A 16411-nucleotide genomic window follows, 5' to 3' on the forward strand; every position below is an offset into this window, starting at 1 on the left:
TGAGACAGCAGGTGATAAGCAGGCAAGTGGAGAAGTGACTCTGCAGGCCTGAGTCTTGAATGATAACTGGAATAATTGCCTGGTGCTTGTGGCTGCGTGGGGACAATGATGCGCCCATATAAGAGCTCTGGCCGCAGTTTTCAGCCAAACGAACGGGAAGCAATTTATTTCTAACAAACTTTATGCAAGTCATCGCCCCAGGGTGCTGTGGAGGCCAAAAACCAAGAGCACGTTCAAAGAGGAGTAAATGGCTCGTACATCCATTAGCACTTATTAAACACAGCAGTCTGGATGCAAGATCCAGCTTGAGAAGATCCTGAGCAGTCCTTTGCTAAATGCGTATGTTAAGGGAAAGGCTTGCTTTGTGCTTGCTCTCCTTCTTATTCCTAACCCCCGGATCTGCTCCCAGCTGCAAACGGCGGAGGGTGCTTTGGGTTAGGAGGGGATCTCGTCTGGGCCAGCCTGGGATTGTTCTTTGTTAAGCAGCTGTTTTCTCCAGGCCATGAATAGCTGCATTTAAGGGATAGATGAAAGGGATTAAAGTAAATACAGCACTATCTCATTGGTTGGTGATGGGTAGGCAGTACTGTGTTGAGGATTTGACTGGCTCGGGGAATACCATTTGAGTGTTAAAAATGAACTAGCCCCAGGGGACAGGGCGTATCCAGGGTATATATATCAGGTGGACAACTGATATCCACATTATCGAATAATCCAAAATGGGGGGCTGTCGCTGCTGTACCCTGCGGAGAGATACTGAAACCTTGGAGGAAAAAAAATGAGAGTTGTGGACTCTGTTATTCAAACAAAAGAGCTGAGGATTGGTCTCTGGCTCTAAGCCCGAATGGCTTGGGACAGCCAACATTGTGCTATTTAACTCTTTCTTCCTAAAACTGCCCTCGTTTGTAAGAGCTTAGGGGTACAGCTGGGATAGTTCTCAGAGCATCTGGGAACCATTCCAGCACTTCACATTTGCTGGTAGAGCTGCAGCCCTGGGGTCTGGGAGGCGATACCCTTGTGACCATGCCCTAGGTCTACGCGGGTATCCGCCATCAGAAGGACCTCTTCTATCTCTGTTAAAGCCTTCATGTGATGCAGTGGCTCAGAGTTTGTGAAGTTCAAACTGGGTACAAAAAGCCCATCTGTGATGTGAGCAGCTGCAGTGGCACAGGGTCCTCTTTCTTCTTTCTTCTTTCTTCTTTCTTCTTTCTTCTTTCTTCTTTCTTTCTTCTTTCTTCTTTCTTCTTTCTTCTTTCTTCTTCTTCCCCTTTTCTTTTCTTCCCTTTTTCTTCTTTTTTTTTCTTCCCCTTTTCTACTTTCTTCTTTCTTCTTCTTTCTTCTTCTTTCTTCTTCTTTCTTCTTCTTTCTTCTTCTTTCTCCATTTCCCTTTCCCTTTCCCTTTCCCTTTCCCTTTCCCTTTCCCTTTCCCTTTCCCTTTCCCTTTCCCTTTCCCTTTCCCTTTCCCTTTCCCTTTCCCTTTCCCTTTCTCTTTCCCTTCTTTTTTTTTTCTTCTCTTAAGTTACTTTTTTCTTCTCTCTCTCTTCCTCCTGAGCCCTCTTTCCTCTTCACTTACTGCTCTACCCTCTCAATTGCATGGCTCCCTCCTGCTTTCTCTCTTCTCCTGGATGCTGGTGACTGCCCTTCACCTCTGCTAACTGGCTGTGAGCAGGAAGGGAGGGTCCCAACTCTCTCCATGGCAAGCTGGAGCACACAGACAGCTGTCCTGGGTAGGATGCATTTCATCCCTGGGGCGTGCAATGGGAAGGTACAGACTGTGGTGTGACCAGGTCCTAAGTGACTGTCTCCATCGAGACATCTCACTTGATTTATCCAAAATTGTCTTCTACTTTTCCACTTGCCTTTCCCACTCTTTTCTACTTGTTTTCTTCTTAGCTTAGCTGCATCCCTCCTCCTTCGTATTTCTTTCTTCTCCCGACACAGTCGCTCTGCTGCTCCTGCAGGAAGCTTTCACTCCGCATTCACATGGAGTGTTTCGCGAAATTCCTGATCCTACAAACACTTATTTTATTTTTAATGCTCACAGCTTTGTGCCTAATGGCTTCTGTGGGCCACATGCCATGGGTTGAGTGTTTTTAATGTGAAGAAGTGGCTTTATAGTGGAGCAGGACTCAGCTCACAGCCCCTGCACTTTCAGGCTACAGGGTCCTAGCCCCATGCTTTATGGCTGCACAACACTGGCAGCTTTATAACCACACTGAAGGGTATCCAAACCCCAAGAGATCTGGTTTTGGTGCCCCACAGGGCAGGGTCAGAGCCTGTGCATCCTGATGACCCAGATCCCAACCATCTTTAGCTTCATCCATGCCTGGATGTGGCCCAGCAGAGCCAACTTGATCATGGTGGAAGGTCCCAAGAGCAAAAATTCCCCAACCTTCCCATCCCACAGCACAGGCTGGGAAACCACAATCCTTTCCAGGTTGCTGCTAATTCATATGCAAATGCTGGGAGCGAGCAGGATGCCAGCTTGCATCCCAGCAAAAGGAGAAGAACAGAAAGGATCCATCCAGCACACGTGGTGGTGGTGCTCCAGGGAAAGGTGATTTTACTGGGATAACAACGTGCAGGGGTGGAGGTTATTAATATTTCCTTTCTGTTTACTATGAAATAATGAAAGTTGTTCAAAGTGATTCTGGGCATGGGAGGGAAGGCAGCCTGCAGGCTGCTGGTTACTTCATGGTGCAAATATTGGCCTCCCCAGGGCTGCTTTGCTCCCTGCTGTGAGTATTTACAAATTCAGCCAACAACTAGGATTAAGGTGGAGGGGGAGCGTGCTGAAAGCCACTTGGGACAAGCCTCCCCTTCTGTCCTCATCGTCCTTACGGACCTAATTATCCCACATTAACGAGGGGCACTGCCGCTCCTAACTCCCCCAATCCGTTCCTGCTACGGGTGCCTTTTTTTTTGCTCGCAGAGCTGTATTTTATTTATCAGCTTTATTGTGGTTTCCAGCAGGCTGGAGTCTCCCCCAGATGAATCGTTCCACCTGGACCCCAATTTGCTCTCCAGATGGCTGGGCCCTCCGAAGCAGCCCTGGTGTGATATATTTTCCCGGAGCCTCCATGGGCTTTCCCTGGGTTTTGGCTCCTCCCTGGCTGCCTGTTATTGACAGCTGCATGGCTAATGCCCTGTAGCTCTCCGGCGTGTCATTCGGGAGAAACAAAAGCAGATTTATCCCCCTCCTCTTTAGCAGCGAGGATAAAAGCAGGGCTTTTGTGCTTCCCCCAGCATTGCTGGAGAAGGGCTGAGCACGCTTTGCGGAGGGGACCCGTCTCCGCGCCGAGCCCCGGCGTGGATGGGAGCTCTCCGAGAGGGAAGCTGAGGCTTCACGAGGTCCCACCTGGAGGACACAACCTGTGGGCCAGGTAACGTTGGGCTTCCTGGGGAGCTTGCCCCCAAATACCCAGTGCTTGCTGCTGGGCTGTGCTCGGATGGAGAGCGATGCGGAGAGGAGTGCGCGTGGGCAGCGGGGGAACCCAGTCCCTCCTTGGAGCTGGATTTGTATCTTGGGTAGACAGGAGGGCTGTGAGCTGGGGAAAGGAATTTGGATTAATCCGGGGTGGGGACACGTCTCTTTGTAAGCTGTGAGCGATCCCAAGGGCTTGGAAACTTGGAATTAGGGAGGGAGGCAGGGAGATAAATGTATTTATCCTTCTTGGCTGGAGTGTCAGCAGGACACGGAGCTCGCTGTGCTGTCCAGAAAGCTGCCTTTGTTGTAACTTCTCTAAATCACTTTGAACTAACTAACAGCATTTCCCCTCTGTGCGTAGCCCTGAGCACCCATCAGTGCCATTTGGGATGTTTGGAGCCTTCACTGTCTCCCCCAGGGTTTCTTAGATATTTACGTAGGGTTCGTCATGCTGCTTCACTGCTCTTCGGGGCTCTGCAACACCCCATGGTGGGAGTAGAGATGTTTTTGCGTGTGTTTTTTGCAAGCATGGAGTATATGATGACATTTTACCATGGTAGTGGGGCAGGAATCCTCAGGATGAGGATGGGTTGTCCTACACGTGGCCACTCAGTGCAGGTGAGGTGCAGATGTCCTGCTGAGGACTGGGTGGGTGCCACAGAGCAGCTGATGTCTGCCAGTTTGTGACCCCATCTGGGGACCTATGCTCCTGCCAGAGGCACGTGGTGAGATGTTCCAGAGTCTGGTTCAAGGAGCCAGACACTAACAAGCAGAGCCTGAGCCCCCCAAATGTGCTTTTTGCTGTTACAGAGCCTCAGAAAACCAATCTAAAACCTGCATGGCTGTGACAGAAGCCATGATAAAGAGTGCGCTGCCCTCGCTGGCACCCAGCTCAAGGAACAAATCATAGAATCACAAAATATCCTAAGTTGGAAGAGACCCACAAGGACCATCGAGTCCAACTCCTGGCTCCACACAAGACCACCCAAAAACCAGACCCTATATCTGAGAACGTTGGCTCCTTGAGCTCTTGCAGCTCAGTGCTGTGACCATGTCCCAGGGCAGCCTGTCCCAGTGGCTGACCTCCTTTTGGGTTCCTAACACCCAGCCTAAGCCTCCCCTTTCCCAGCTGTTAGTAACTGCCTTAGGAAAAAAAAATCTCCTAAAAAGAGAAAGTTTGTTCTACTGGGATCGTGGTGGATTGGAAATAGCCTAGTGCCCACTGCTGTGTTTTGCTTTGGAGGAAATGGTTATTGAGGATGAGCTATGGATGTGGGTAAAGGGGTGTAGTCCATCTAGATTTTTGGATGGAATCTGCTCTTCCCCATGATGCTGAGAAAGCTGCAGAAACCACAATGGTGTTGGATGTCATGGGAAGATGTTTTAATGAACACGCTATTCTCTTGCTTCCTTCACTGCTTCCCAATCAGGATGCATCGAATGATGAAGGAAGAGTCCAGTTACAGGACGAGCAGCCTGGAGAATGCAACGCGTGACCCGAGCAAAGAAAAGCTGCACATGAAGCTCTGCAGCGGGTCCTGCCACGCTGAACAAATCCTTCAGACGCTAAACTCCTACCGGCAGAGCGGCATCTTCACAGACGTGGTGCTATTAATCGATGGGCAAGAATTCCCCTGTCACCGTGCTACATTGTCAGCCAACAGCACGTATTTTCGGGCTATGTTTGGTGGCAATCTCAAGGAAGGCCACCAGAATATCATTAACATCCAGAAGATTTCTGCCTCTACCATGTCTCTCCTTCTTGACTACATGTATGGGGGGAACATCGTCATTCAGGAAGACAACGTTGAAGGCATCTTGGAACTGTCTGACTTGCTGCAGATCTCCAAGCTCAGAGATGCTTGTATCACCTTCCTTGAAGGACAGCTCCACCCGTGCAATTGTTTGGGCATCATGAAGTTTGCCGACTCATTCTCCATCGCTTCCCTGACCGAAAAGAGCAAGAGGTTCATGCTGGAGTGTTTTGTGGAGGTGTCATGTCATGAAGAGTTCCTAGAGATGGGTGTGAAGGAGCTGGTTGAGTACTTGTCTGATGAGCAGCTGGTGGTCCCCAAGGAGGAAGTGGTCTTTGAAGCGGTCATGCGCTGGGTACGGCATGATGTCCCTGCCAGGAAGGGAGCCTTGAAGGACCTCCTAGAGCATGTGCGACTGCCACTGCTTGACCCCACATATTTCCTAGAGAAGGTGGAGATGGACGGACTCATCCAGGACTCAAAGGAGTGCATTCCTCTACTGCACGAAGCCCGCAAGTACTACATCCTTGGGAATGAGGTCAGCTCCTTGAGATCAAGGCCCAGAAGGTAAAACCCAGAGTTGTGTTTCCTAGACCTGAGTGGCCTAAGTTCATGGATCTTAAAGCTGGTGGGGTGGGATTCTCTTATTTTTTGATTTATTTTCTATTATTTTTATTTTTTCCCTCCAATTACTTCTAGCCTCTTGGGCATCAGCATGGCTCCTAGCTCAAAGGCATTGCTGCTGGGTCAGGAGTTAATGTCCATTGGAAAAAAAAACAAAACCAAAACAAACAAACAAACAAACAAACAAAAAATACTGTCCAGGTGGCCACCTACATACCCTCAGATTCTGTCTTTCGTGCCTTTGATTTTTTGATGAACAAGAAGATAAAGAACTCCTGACCTAAGCAGCTGACAGTGTAAAGTGGAGGATGAAAAGGAAAAACAATTCCTGGGGATGGGTGTGTGTGGAAATCTTGCACCTTTCTGTCACTTTGGCATTTGGATTTGCTAGATTTGGCCAGATATTTTGGAGGCCTCTGCTGTTTTTTCGTGGTCACAGAGGTCCCTCTGCTTGTGCTTGGTAAGAACACCGATGGAGACCTCTGCTCTGGGGTGGGTAGCCATATGAAACCAGGTGGTTTGCAAGGCTCCCCATTCTTGTCTAGAAGAGACCAAGTTCTTGAGCCTGGAATTTAGGGTTTCTGTCAGGTGGAAGAGCTGTTTTGAACCCTTTCAAACTGGTGTGAGACTTGAAGCTGGCTCTTTGTGCTGAATGACGCAACAGGTTGTTATCTAAAGAACTGCTCAATAGCAGAGTCTGTGCTGACCTCCTCAAGGACGCAGACCATTAAAATTCACTGGGAATAAATCCCACCCCCAGCATCTACATTTTAATTCACCTCCTTCTACAGCTTTGGCCTTAAGTGAGTTGTCTCAGGCTGTGCAAACCATGGCAGGGCTGGGGATTGGACCAAGTCCTTCAAATCCCCTTCCACCCTCCTCCCTCCTCTCCTTCCCCTCCTGCAGAGCTGTCCCTCTCTTGCCACCTACCAGCTGGCAGGATTTTCCTTCCCCTGCTGTCTCTCACGTCTGCTCACTGCTACTGGGGCTAGAGAGAGTGAGATTTCCTGGAAACACTTCTCTCTCCAGGCAGAGAGCGTGTGGCGGGCCGGCTGCCAGGAACAGCTTTGCACGTCTGTGGCCGTGCGTTGAGGATTAAGCTTGGAAGTAATGAAGGGAGAGGGTGAGGGGCAGGGGGCAATGCCACGATTTGGACCCTTTGGATCCAAGCTGAGAGATGTCGTTAATTTGTGCATGCCTGTAAGAGGGAAGGTGCAGGGAGGAGAATGATTTGCCTAGAAAAATCAGTGGCTGATGAAGGAAATAGCCTAAATGGGTTAGGGGACTTACCCTTGTCTTTCATGTTCTAGGTTCATGGAGCTGGCAGAAGTCATTGTCATCATTGGGGGCTGCGACAAGAAAGGTCTTCTGAAGCTGCCCTTCACAGACCTCTATCACCCGAAGAGCAGGCAGTGGACAGCCCTCTCCAGCGTGCCCGGTTACACCAAGTCAGAGTTTGCTGCCTGCACGCTGAAGAACGACGTGTACATATCAGGTGAGATACCCTGGGATGGATCCTTCCTTCCTGCTTACAATAAGCAGTGGGGGCAGCCACTCTCCATGTCTGTTTCATGGGACCTGTTCATGTTTTGACTCCAGAGCAAAATCATTTCTTCTGAGTGAAGTTTACTCTTAGGTGGTTTGCATTTTGGTGTCCCAAGGAGCCGATTTCAGCTCTGGGAGAGGATGGCACTATTAAAAAGCTTTTTTTTTTTTTTTTTTTTTTTTTTTCGTGCTTACTGGGGCATCTGCCCAAAGTGTCCAGCTGTGGAATGAGCTGCTTTTGGTGTGTACTGTCAGGATTACCTATAACATCAGGGTCTCCTGCCTGTCCTTCATTTAAAATAAAATGCCTATCAGAAGAGTTCTGTGTAAGGGATGGAGTAGTGTAATAAGTGCCTTAAAGTGCATAGGGTATCTTCCTTGGGATACTGAGTTTACATGGGTATATCCCAACAGCCATATTTTGGCCTAGATTGTTCCATTGCATGGAGGAGCTATATAGCACAGTGGTTTAACAAGATGATGGGATTGTCTTTGGGATTGCACCAGCTCTCCACCCCTGTTTTTCAGGGGGACACATTAGCAGCAATGATGTTTGGGTGCTGAGCTCCCAGCTGAACGTCTGGATCAAGGTCGCTTGTCTGCAGAAAGGCCGATGGAGGCACAAAATGGCAACGCTTCAGGGCAAGGTAGGCCTGAATTTGGGAACAACTCTTACAGATCGCAGTCCCCCGCTTCTCCCAGTGTCAAGTACAATGAGAAACTGTCAGTATTTGGTTGTCTTCTGGCTCACTTGGAGCTGATTTTGATGAGAGAAACCTAGGACATAACTAAGGTGTCATTAGTCTTTGGCTGTGTTGCCACCTGAGGTAGCCAGCAATGAGGCCACAGCAATAAGATCTACCACAGGATGGTGGAAGACTTCTGAAGATGGTTGTGTTGAGTTTGTGGGTGAAAAACATGCAGGGTTGGGTATTTCAGACTGGTTAATCTGTGTGATGACACTGGATTCAAGGAGAAAGTTTTCCAGGGCCAGATCTCTGCCCTTCTGGCCTAGCGTTAGCCTCGCCTCATGCACACCATGACAGCGCAGCCCATTAGGTGACTCCGGGAGTTTCTAATCAGCTTGCTTTGCTCCTTTTGTGGCAGATCTACGCTGTGGGAGGCTTTGATGGTTTTTACCGCCTCTCCAGCGTGGAGTGCTATGACACCTTCTCCAACAGCTGGTCAACCTTGGCCCCGCTGCCTCAGGCCGTGAGCTCGGCGGCTGTGGTCTCCTGCCTGAACAAGCTCTATGTGCTGGGCGGTGCTGTGGACGACACTGCTAACACCGACAAGGTATCGCTGGTGAGGATGATTGTGAAGTAGAAGCAGGGCTGCGAGGTACAAAATAAGCCTTTGGAAAGCTAAGGCATGGGAGGTTTCAGCTCAGCTTCAGTCTGGTTTCAGGCATGGTGCTTTGAGAGAGAGGATTGAAAGAAAAGTCTGCAAGGAGCATCAAGGATGGCCAGAGACCTAAAAAACGTGGTTCATGGGGGAATGTTGGCAACTGAGCTGTGCTGAGAGTTTTAATGGCACTCAGCTCAATCCCCGAATGTTTAATAATGTTTGGGTCAGGAGCAGCCACCCTGGGGGCTTGTAATTTGTCTGGGAGAGTTGAACACATTGGCCCACAGAGACACTGCCTGAGGTCCCAGCCAGTTGAAAAAGGAATACTAGAAACCCTCATCCCTTTGATCATTGCACAGGTCTTTGGGTGTTGAAGCTCACTTCTGTGTTTCTGGATCTATTTTCTTTTATTTCTAGTGGATATCAGATTCACCCAAGCAGGGAGATGAGGTAAATTCATGTTCCCACAGCTGCGTTTTTCCTCCCAGGTCCAGTGCTATGATCCAGAGGAGAACAAATGGACACTTTTGTCTCCCACTCCTTTTTACCAGAGGTGCATCAGTGCTGTCTGCTTGGACAACATCATTTATGTCGTAGGTGGACTCCTCAGTAAAATCTTCAGCTATGATCCAAGGGAAGACAGCTGGCAAGAAGTGGCCACACTCCCTGGGCCTCTGGTAAGGAAAAGATTTAGGAAAGAAGCCCTGAGCCTTCTTTCTCTCTAGAACAAATGTACCCATCTGTGCTTTGCTGAGACTGAAGGTAAAGAAAATGCAATGGGGGGTTGGCATTGAGCATGAGAACATACCCACTGACCTCTGTATTTCAAGTCAAATTATGTACTTACCATCAATGACTGCTTGGAAGATGTGTTTCCAAGATAAATTCCAATTTTTTTTGCTGAGGCTGGGTCCATACTAGCTGTTAAAGCTCTGTTGGAGGATTTATGGGATGAAAAGGTGGGTGTTGAGGATCTTTTCTCCACACTGCATGCTACAGGGTGAAAGGTTATGCTGGCTCTAACCTGGTGTGTGGACTGAACGTGCACCAGCTGCGGGTGTGCATATTGGTTTAACTTCATCACACCTGGTTTAGTGTTTTTGTGCTCCAAGGCCACGCTGTAATGTAAGCTGTGACACAGCGAGTGGGGAGGAATGATGAGGGACAGCTCACCCCAATATGAGTTAAAATGCCACTGTCGGTGTGTCTGTACAAGTGGCTCTTGCACAGACATGGTGAGTGACTCTCTGGGCTTTCATCATCCTTGTGAGTCTGGGGAGCTGCCAGGAACAGCAAAGCTCCCATCACCAGCTCAAGGTATTTCAAATGCCTGAAACCCTAAGACTGCAGGAGCCAGACCCCACTTATCCTACAGACTTACCATCCTTTCTTCAGAGCAGGTAGCAGCTGACCCCATTGAAATGGTGCACAAAGATGGAGGGCTGTTTCTCAACTCTTAGTCTTTCCTTCTGCTTTCCAGGAGAGCTGTGGCCTGACAGTGTGTGGAGGGAAGATTTACATCTTGGGCGGTCGAGACGAGAATGGGGAAGGCACAGACAAAGCGTTCACTTTCGACCCCGCAACGGGCAGTGTGGAGCAGCAGCCACCACTGCAGCGTTGCACCAGTTATCACGGCTGCGTGACCATCCTGCAGCGCATGAATAGATGACCGTGGGGCTTTGGCAGCATCCTTCTCCCACCCAGAGCCTCCCCTTGAGACAGTGGCCACCAGTGTGTGGACAGACAGCCCAGCTCTCTGCGGGGAAGGGCAATACAAGCTGCTGAAGATGTGCTCCAGCCAGGCCCTGAGCACTGTTTTTTTTTTCCAGGCCTGGTGATGCCAGTGATTTTGTTGCTGATCTAGGTGAGAGGATGAAAGGGTGATGGGCTGTGTGAAAGCTGCATTGCAGACCTTGCACAGGAGGATTCAAATATCGTTATAGCCCCTGGAGCTACTGGATTTGTCTCTTTTTAGGTTTCCTTGGATGTAGATTATGGTTTTCTGTAATGTTGCCAACAGAGGCTCTCTGTCCTGCAAGGACATGTATTGTTGCTGCTCTCTGATGCCCGAGGCTGTTGCAGTCACAATTATAGTTACAGGATCTAATTCTTTAGCTAAAGCTATCAGATATTTGTGTACTTAGCTCTCTAGAGCCCAATGTCAAACCATGGTGCTGGCCTAAATGGCTGCTGACATCCACGAACAGCCCTACTACAGCGGAGAGCTGAGACCTCATAGCTGATACCCCAAGATAATCTCTCTGCTAAATCCCTAAAAGCCTGGTTAAATAGGGTGAGCTCTGACTCCAACCTGCACGTGGTGTATGAGGGTCCATCCCCTGAAAACACAGAGTGCTGTATTTCTTCATACATGTTGCATAGTTGGACTGTCCAGTGAATTGTGTAGCCAAGAGTTTCTTCTTCAGAGAGCAGAGGTAGGCTAATGTGTAGGAATTAGGCAAGAAGTTCTGAAGCACGATAGCCACAGAATTGTATCTGTCTCCTTTTGGCTCTGCAATACGCTGGTAAGTAGGAAAATAAACTCAATATTTAACAGGTTGGACACAGGGCCCCTGGGAACCCAAATGTTCAGCCTGCTTGGGGGGCAAGCGTTCAACAGCACAGATTGTGCAGCACCAGGCCAGTAGGCCTCAGGTCTAAAAATGATCTTGAGCACGTTCAATTTGTTAGAATAGCCGTAACTTTTGGTGTCTTTAGTCCGTAACTGGACCTGGTAATTTCTGATGGGTCCACGTAGGTGTCCACGTTGTTCCAATAGGGATGTAGATGCTGCCAAATGTAGAGTGGGATCTCTTAAAAACTCCCATGACTTGTATGTTGAAGGGTGCACCCCTCTACAGCAGGCTGCTGGCTGGCTGCTGTTCTCTCTGCACCTTGTTTTCCTTACCCCATTGATGACTTCTTCCTGAAGCAGAGGAGACTGCCATGGCTGTTGGCCCAGATACTCCTCTTTTCAGGGACTTCTAATGATCTTAAGCCTCCTGTAATTGCTTTGTTCCCCTTTAAGTCTGGATATTTTTTTTTTTTCTGGTGCTCTTTAGTACTTCTGTCTTCTCTGAGTTCTGAGAAGGTTCACCTCTTCTTCATGATGATATCAGGATCACCTGTTAAACATGGCAAAAAAGTTCCTGCTGAAGAACCCAAATTGGCTAGAACCTGAGCACGCTCATTTCCTCTTTTCATTAGGAAATGTATTTTTTTCCATTGTCCAAATGAAGAGCAGGGTGTTTCATTGCACAAAATGTACCTTACCCTCCTTATAGTCACCTCTGAAAAGTCTCAGGGCTATGGTAGCTGTTTTGTTCATCAAGGTACACTATTTGTCTGTTCTCAGCCTCAAATTCTCCTCAAGGCCTGTGCACATAGGTTAGATGTTTTATATATAGGATATGTCCTTCAAGCAACATAAAGGTGATTCAATGCTGTTATAGATTATTCCTCTGAGAAAAGGAAAAGCACGCTGGTAAAAGGCAATTTTATTTGTAATCAAATCCCAGATGGGCCTTTAATAGGAATGGTTATTTCACTGGGAACTGGCACCTTTCATTGATTTAGTTAAATTAGCACAAAGAAAGCACAAGCATATCAACCCATGGGGAGACCTTTATCTTCCTATAGCCTGATTATCTCAGGAGCATCTCCCCACAGCAATTCTGCCTCTCTTACTGCTCCCTGTGCCTTAAGCAATTCACCGCTTTGGTATAGGGGCCCTTCAAAGTGTATGGATTGGGACCCTCTGTCTCCACCTCACTCATCTGGCCAAGGACATTCGTAGCTCTCCACAGACTGGCCACCTCTTGAGTTGCACTTTGGAAACCACTGCTGGTGTTTCAAGAAAAGGATTGCACCCCAAGCTTGCAAGGGCACTATTGAACAAAGGCTGAGGATGCTGAGCAGTGCAAGGAATCAGCCTTATTGAAGGGTCGATCCCAGTGACAAATATATACCTTGCCCAATGTATTTATTTTATAGGGTTGTAAACACAACCTAAATAGGTTGTTTGGCTGCTGGCAGATCTTTGTGCTCATTCTTGGAAGGAGCACAGTAATGTATTTGGACATAGCAATAGCCTTGATAGGAAAGTGAGTTTTCCAGTTACAGTTTTTGGGTAAACATCCCTACTTTTACACCTGGCTGAAACACCCCTGAGGGAGCCTTGCTGAGGCGTGTTGATGCTTGTGTTTTGTAACCCTGTTTTGGGGGACCTAATATTGGGTCTTAAACTTATGGACCTGGATTTTCCTTGTCTTAAGATTGGGCTTTTTCTTTAACCATCTGGCAAGAGAGCTGCACTGAAGAAGATTTGGCATGCTGGATGGTGTGGTTTGGATTTCTTTTTTGGGGTGGGGGTGGGAGTGGAGGGGCAACGTTCAGAAATTTGTGGTTTCATTCCAATGGCAAATAAAGATGAGTGAGGAAAACTCCAACATTGCTGCACCATGGAATTGTTGCTCTCCTTGCAACTTCTCTTTCCACTGTCTTTCCTGATTTTCCTAATTCCTCCAGGAGTCTCTTGCTATACTTCACACTTTTAGTCCCATAGAAATAAGCAACTCCAAAGAGTAGATGTTCCGGTCACCTTTCCCATGTGCTTTTGACGTGTGTGATACGTTGCAATAGGTGTAACATGGCGGTGGAAGTTGTGGCATAGGTACTAAAACATTCGCCTTGTTCTTGATCCTGATATTCATTGTACCACTGAAACGTGTTTGTATTTTGTAAGGGCTGTGGGTGTGCAGGGGAGGGGAGGGGGAGGAATTTAACTTGTTATTCTTAGAAATAAATGTTTTCCTTGACACCAAAATGCTTTTGCTGCAGGAATTTCATTTGTGCGTATTTTATCATAATTTTCCAAAAATACATTGTTGATGGAGCATCAGAGGAGCTTTGGGAGCACTATCGTTGAGGTGTCCCAGCCTCTGCCTGGGAAACCTGGATTCTCACTTTGTGGGGAGGAATTTCAAGGTATTGCAATATATTGGTCTGCAGGGGATCATATCTAAGTACTAGGTCAAGTATTAGTCTAAGGTCGTGGCCAAGGCAGTGTAGAGAAGGTGCCAGGATCATTCAAAATCAGCTGTAGGATGGGGAAGCTTTGATATTTTGGCATGACAGAAAGTGTATTCTCAGAGAATTTGGAAAATGGGCTGTCTTGCCCAATTTTTGTTCTTCCTTGCTGTGGCAGAAGAGTGTGAAATATGGAGCTGGCTGCCACTACAATCTGCTCCAGCTTCTGAAAAGACTTCTTCCAACCCACGTGTAAATCACTGCCTTGCTTGTGTTTACAATAAGACACAGACTGACTGTTGGAGCTTTCTAAAGGAAAGAAGTAGAAGATGATCATCTGCAGAGCATATGCAGTATTGTAAGCTTTCTGTAATTAAGCTTTTAGATAATGAAGAAAGACTTTTTGCACTCCAAACCAGCAACTCTCAATCATTCTAAGTAGTACTTGGAAGCTCATCCCATCCTTTTGATTTTCCTGCTGCTTGTCTCAGCAGTTGTGTTATTTTGGGTATGTTTGCATTTTGGAGGGGATCCAGAGGGAAGAAAAAGCTTTTGTGAACAAATCACATGGAGGATGTAGACAGCAAGATCTGCGGGGCTTGATAACATTTGTCTGTGACACACATGGACAGAAGAATAATAAATAACCTGGAAGACAGAGGCTGAACTGCTTGGTAGCCTTGGTTACATAGCCCAAAAATACTTTCTTCATGAAGGCAAATGAGACGTGATGCAACTGGGCAAGACAGAAATACCACCCAGACCTAGAGAAGGATCCTGGGGAGCAGCCTTCAGAGAGGGATTTGGTGACCAGGGTGGACAAGCAGCTGAAATAATTTCCAGTGTGATACCACAAGCAGAGACATGGTACTGCAATGTGAGCAGAAGGATAACATCTTTTGTGAGCAGGAGGATGACATGGAGGGCTGTGCTGGCTCGCTGCGATGGAGAAAGGACTGTGGGAGAAGAACCAGAGTTTGCACTTGGTGGAGCCCATGACAATCCCGAGGAGCAGAAGAGCCATCCAAATTATTCAGGAGTGGGATGAGGGTCACAGAGGGCTTAGTGTGGGATACCTAGCAGAAAGCAGGAACAGATATAAGTAACTATACTGATACTTATACAGATATAAGTAACTATAGCACTTGTCTCAAAGAAGGTTTGAGCTTGCTGTCCCATGGAGTGAAGTCCTCCTCTCTCCCCCCTTTCACCTTTCTCTAGCCCAAACTTTCCTTCCCCAGTCTTGGCTTGTCTTGCACAGGCTGGGCTTTCAGAGGTGTACCCCTCACCCCATGACATCCCCCTGCCCTGGGCTGTTTTGCTCACTCCCATTCCTCCTTGTCTCCTTCAGGCTCTATTCATGTGCTCTCCTTAATGAATCTAGTTTATTTGCACATATGCTAATTGTTGTTGTGAATGCACAGGGCTGAAAAAACACCTCCCCAGCACGAAGGTGGCAGGACATCACCACGGTCCAGCCCCTGGAGCTGCTGAAACTGCCTTTCTTTGCGTTTTGCTGCCCAGCTGGCAGGAGGTGATAGCACTGCGGGCAGCTCAGGGGTGCAAGCCCCATCTGAAAGGATGAGCTAGTGCTGATTAACTCAGATTAAGGGCCACAATAGGCAGCTGGGAATGGTGGGCAGAGATAATAGCAGTTTCAGGGGCCGTGTCTCTAGCTTTAAATATTCCTACAAGGCAGAAGGGGAGGAGGGGAACTGTATCCCATTTATCGCAAGATTATTGATGTAACCAGATTTGTTTCCTATTAAATGTAAATAATGGTAGTAGGATCAGCAGGATCATTCAGACCCAGAGCCTGGCTTTGAGTCCTAAATCATGTGGAATAAGATATTTATCAGATTGCAGCGGCAAGAATTGAATCCTACTTTTAGGACTCACCACAGCTGTTCATGGGTGCCAGCTCTGGGTTTTGCACGTAGGCACAGCAGGGCTTGTCCAGCTGTGGACTTGATGTGTTAGTTCCTACCTGCTTCTGCATCACACGTGTGGTGTAAAGGCTTACCTGGGAGCTTGTGTCTGAATGCAGACAGAGGATTTCCTCACCCTTGCATTCAGTACTGAGCAGCAGCAGACATTTCATGGGTTGTAAGTTGTTTTTTACCCTGTGCTTCACTAGAAGATAGACTGAGAACCATTGCAAAGCAGAGGAAAGAAAGATATTCTTGGCAAGCAAACACCAGACAAAACCAGATGACATAAAAGTTTTAAACATTTCAGACTGAACTGAATATTTATTTGTGAGAAAGACAGTGTTGCACTGAGCACCTAAATCCTCTCTAAGTTTTGTGGTCTCCAAGTATTTCCTCCCTCGTATTGTGTGTGTGTATTGGATTAATGAGAAGAACGAAAAATACTGATTTAGCAACTGTGGAAATTTAGGAATTGATTAAAATCTTAAGACTACACCTGAATAAATGAAACAGAAAAGAGGGCAACTTCCCCTGGAAGGAGGGTGAGGGACTTGGTGCTTTGTCACAGAGCAATCAGTTAATTCACAAAGCACAAACATTGCTGGAAGAAGGGCACCCAAAAAATGCATCCACAAGAGCTGGAGCACAAATGAGAGCAGATGACATGAAGGAAACCTTCATCAGCCAAATTCCAGGCTTGGAGCAAGCATTGTCCCACTGCTCATTTACAGAGAGAGAGATGGGAATGTGCATCT

The 16411-nt window shown here is 47.6% G+C and overlaps 1 protein-coding gene across 1 annotated transcript; it reads left to right on the top strand.

Annotated features, from left to right (window-relative positions):
* Positions 1 to 3110: 3110 nt before the first annotated feature.
* KLHL35 (kelch like family member 35) lies at positions 3111 to 13536 on the top strand. The gene is made up of 7 exons (XM_068691909.1): positions 3111 to 3383; positions 4858 to 5748; positions 7116 to 7300; positions 7879 to 7997; positions 8458 to 8646; positions 9186 to 9374; positions 10178 to 13536. The coding sequence occupies exons 1-7, from the start codon at positions 3142 to 3144 to the stop codon at positions 10364 to 10366; spliced, it is 2004 nt and encodes a 667-aa protein (XP_068548010.1). The 5' UTR covers positions 3111 to 3141; the 3' UTR covers positions 10367 to 13536.
* The last annotated feature ends 2875 nt before the right edge of the window (positions 13537 to 16411 follow it).

Source organism: Anas acuta, chromosome 1 (assembly GCF_963932015.1).
Source record: "Anas acuta chromosome 1, bAnaAcu1.1, whole genome shotgun sequence".
NCBI lineage: Eukaryota > Metazoa > Chordata > Aves > Anseriformes > Anatidae > Anas > Anas acuta.

Bases quoted from the DNA above. Each gene is read 5' to 3' on its own strand.
- KLHL35 (XM_068691909.1), top strand. From the start codon at position 3,142: ATGCCCTGTAGCTCTCCGGCGTGTCATTCGGGAGAAACAAAAGCAGAT. The intron at 8,647-9,185 runs GTATCGCTGGTG...TTTTCCTCCCAG, and splicing joins ACACTGCTAACACCGACAAG to GTCCAGTGCTATGATCCAGA. The intron at 9,375-10,177 runs GTAAGGAAAAGA...TCTGCTTTCCAG, and splicing joins CCACACTCCCTGGGCCTCTG to GAGAGCTGTGGCCTGACAGT.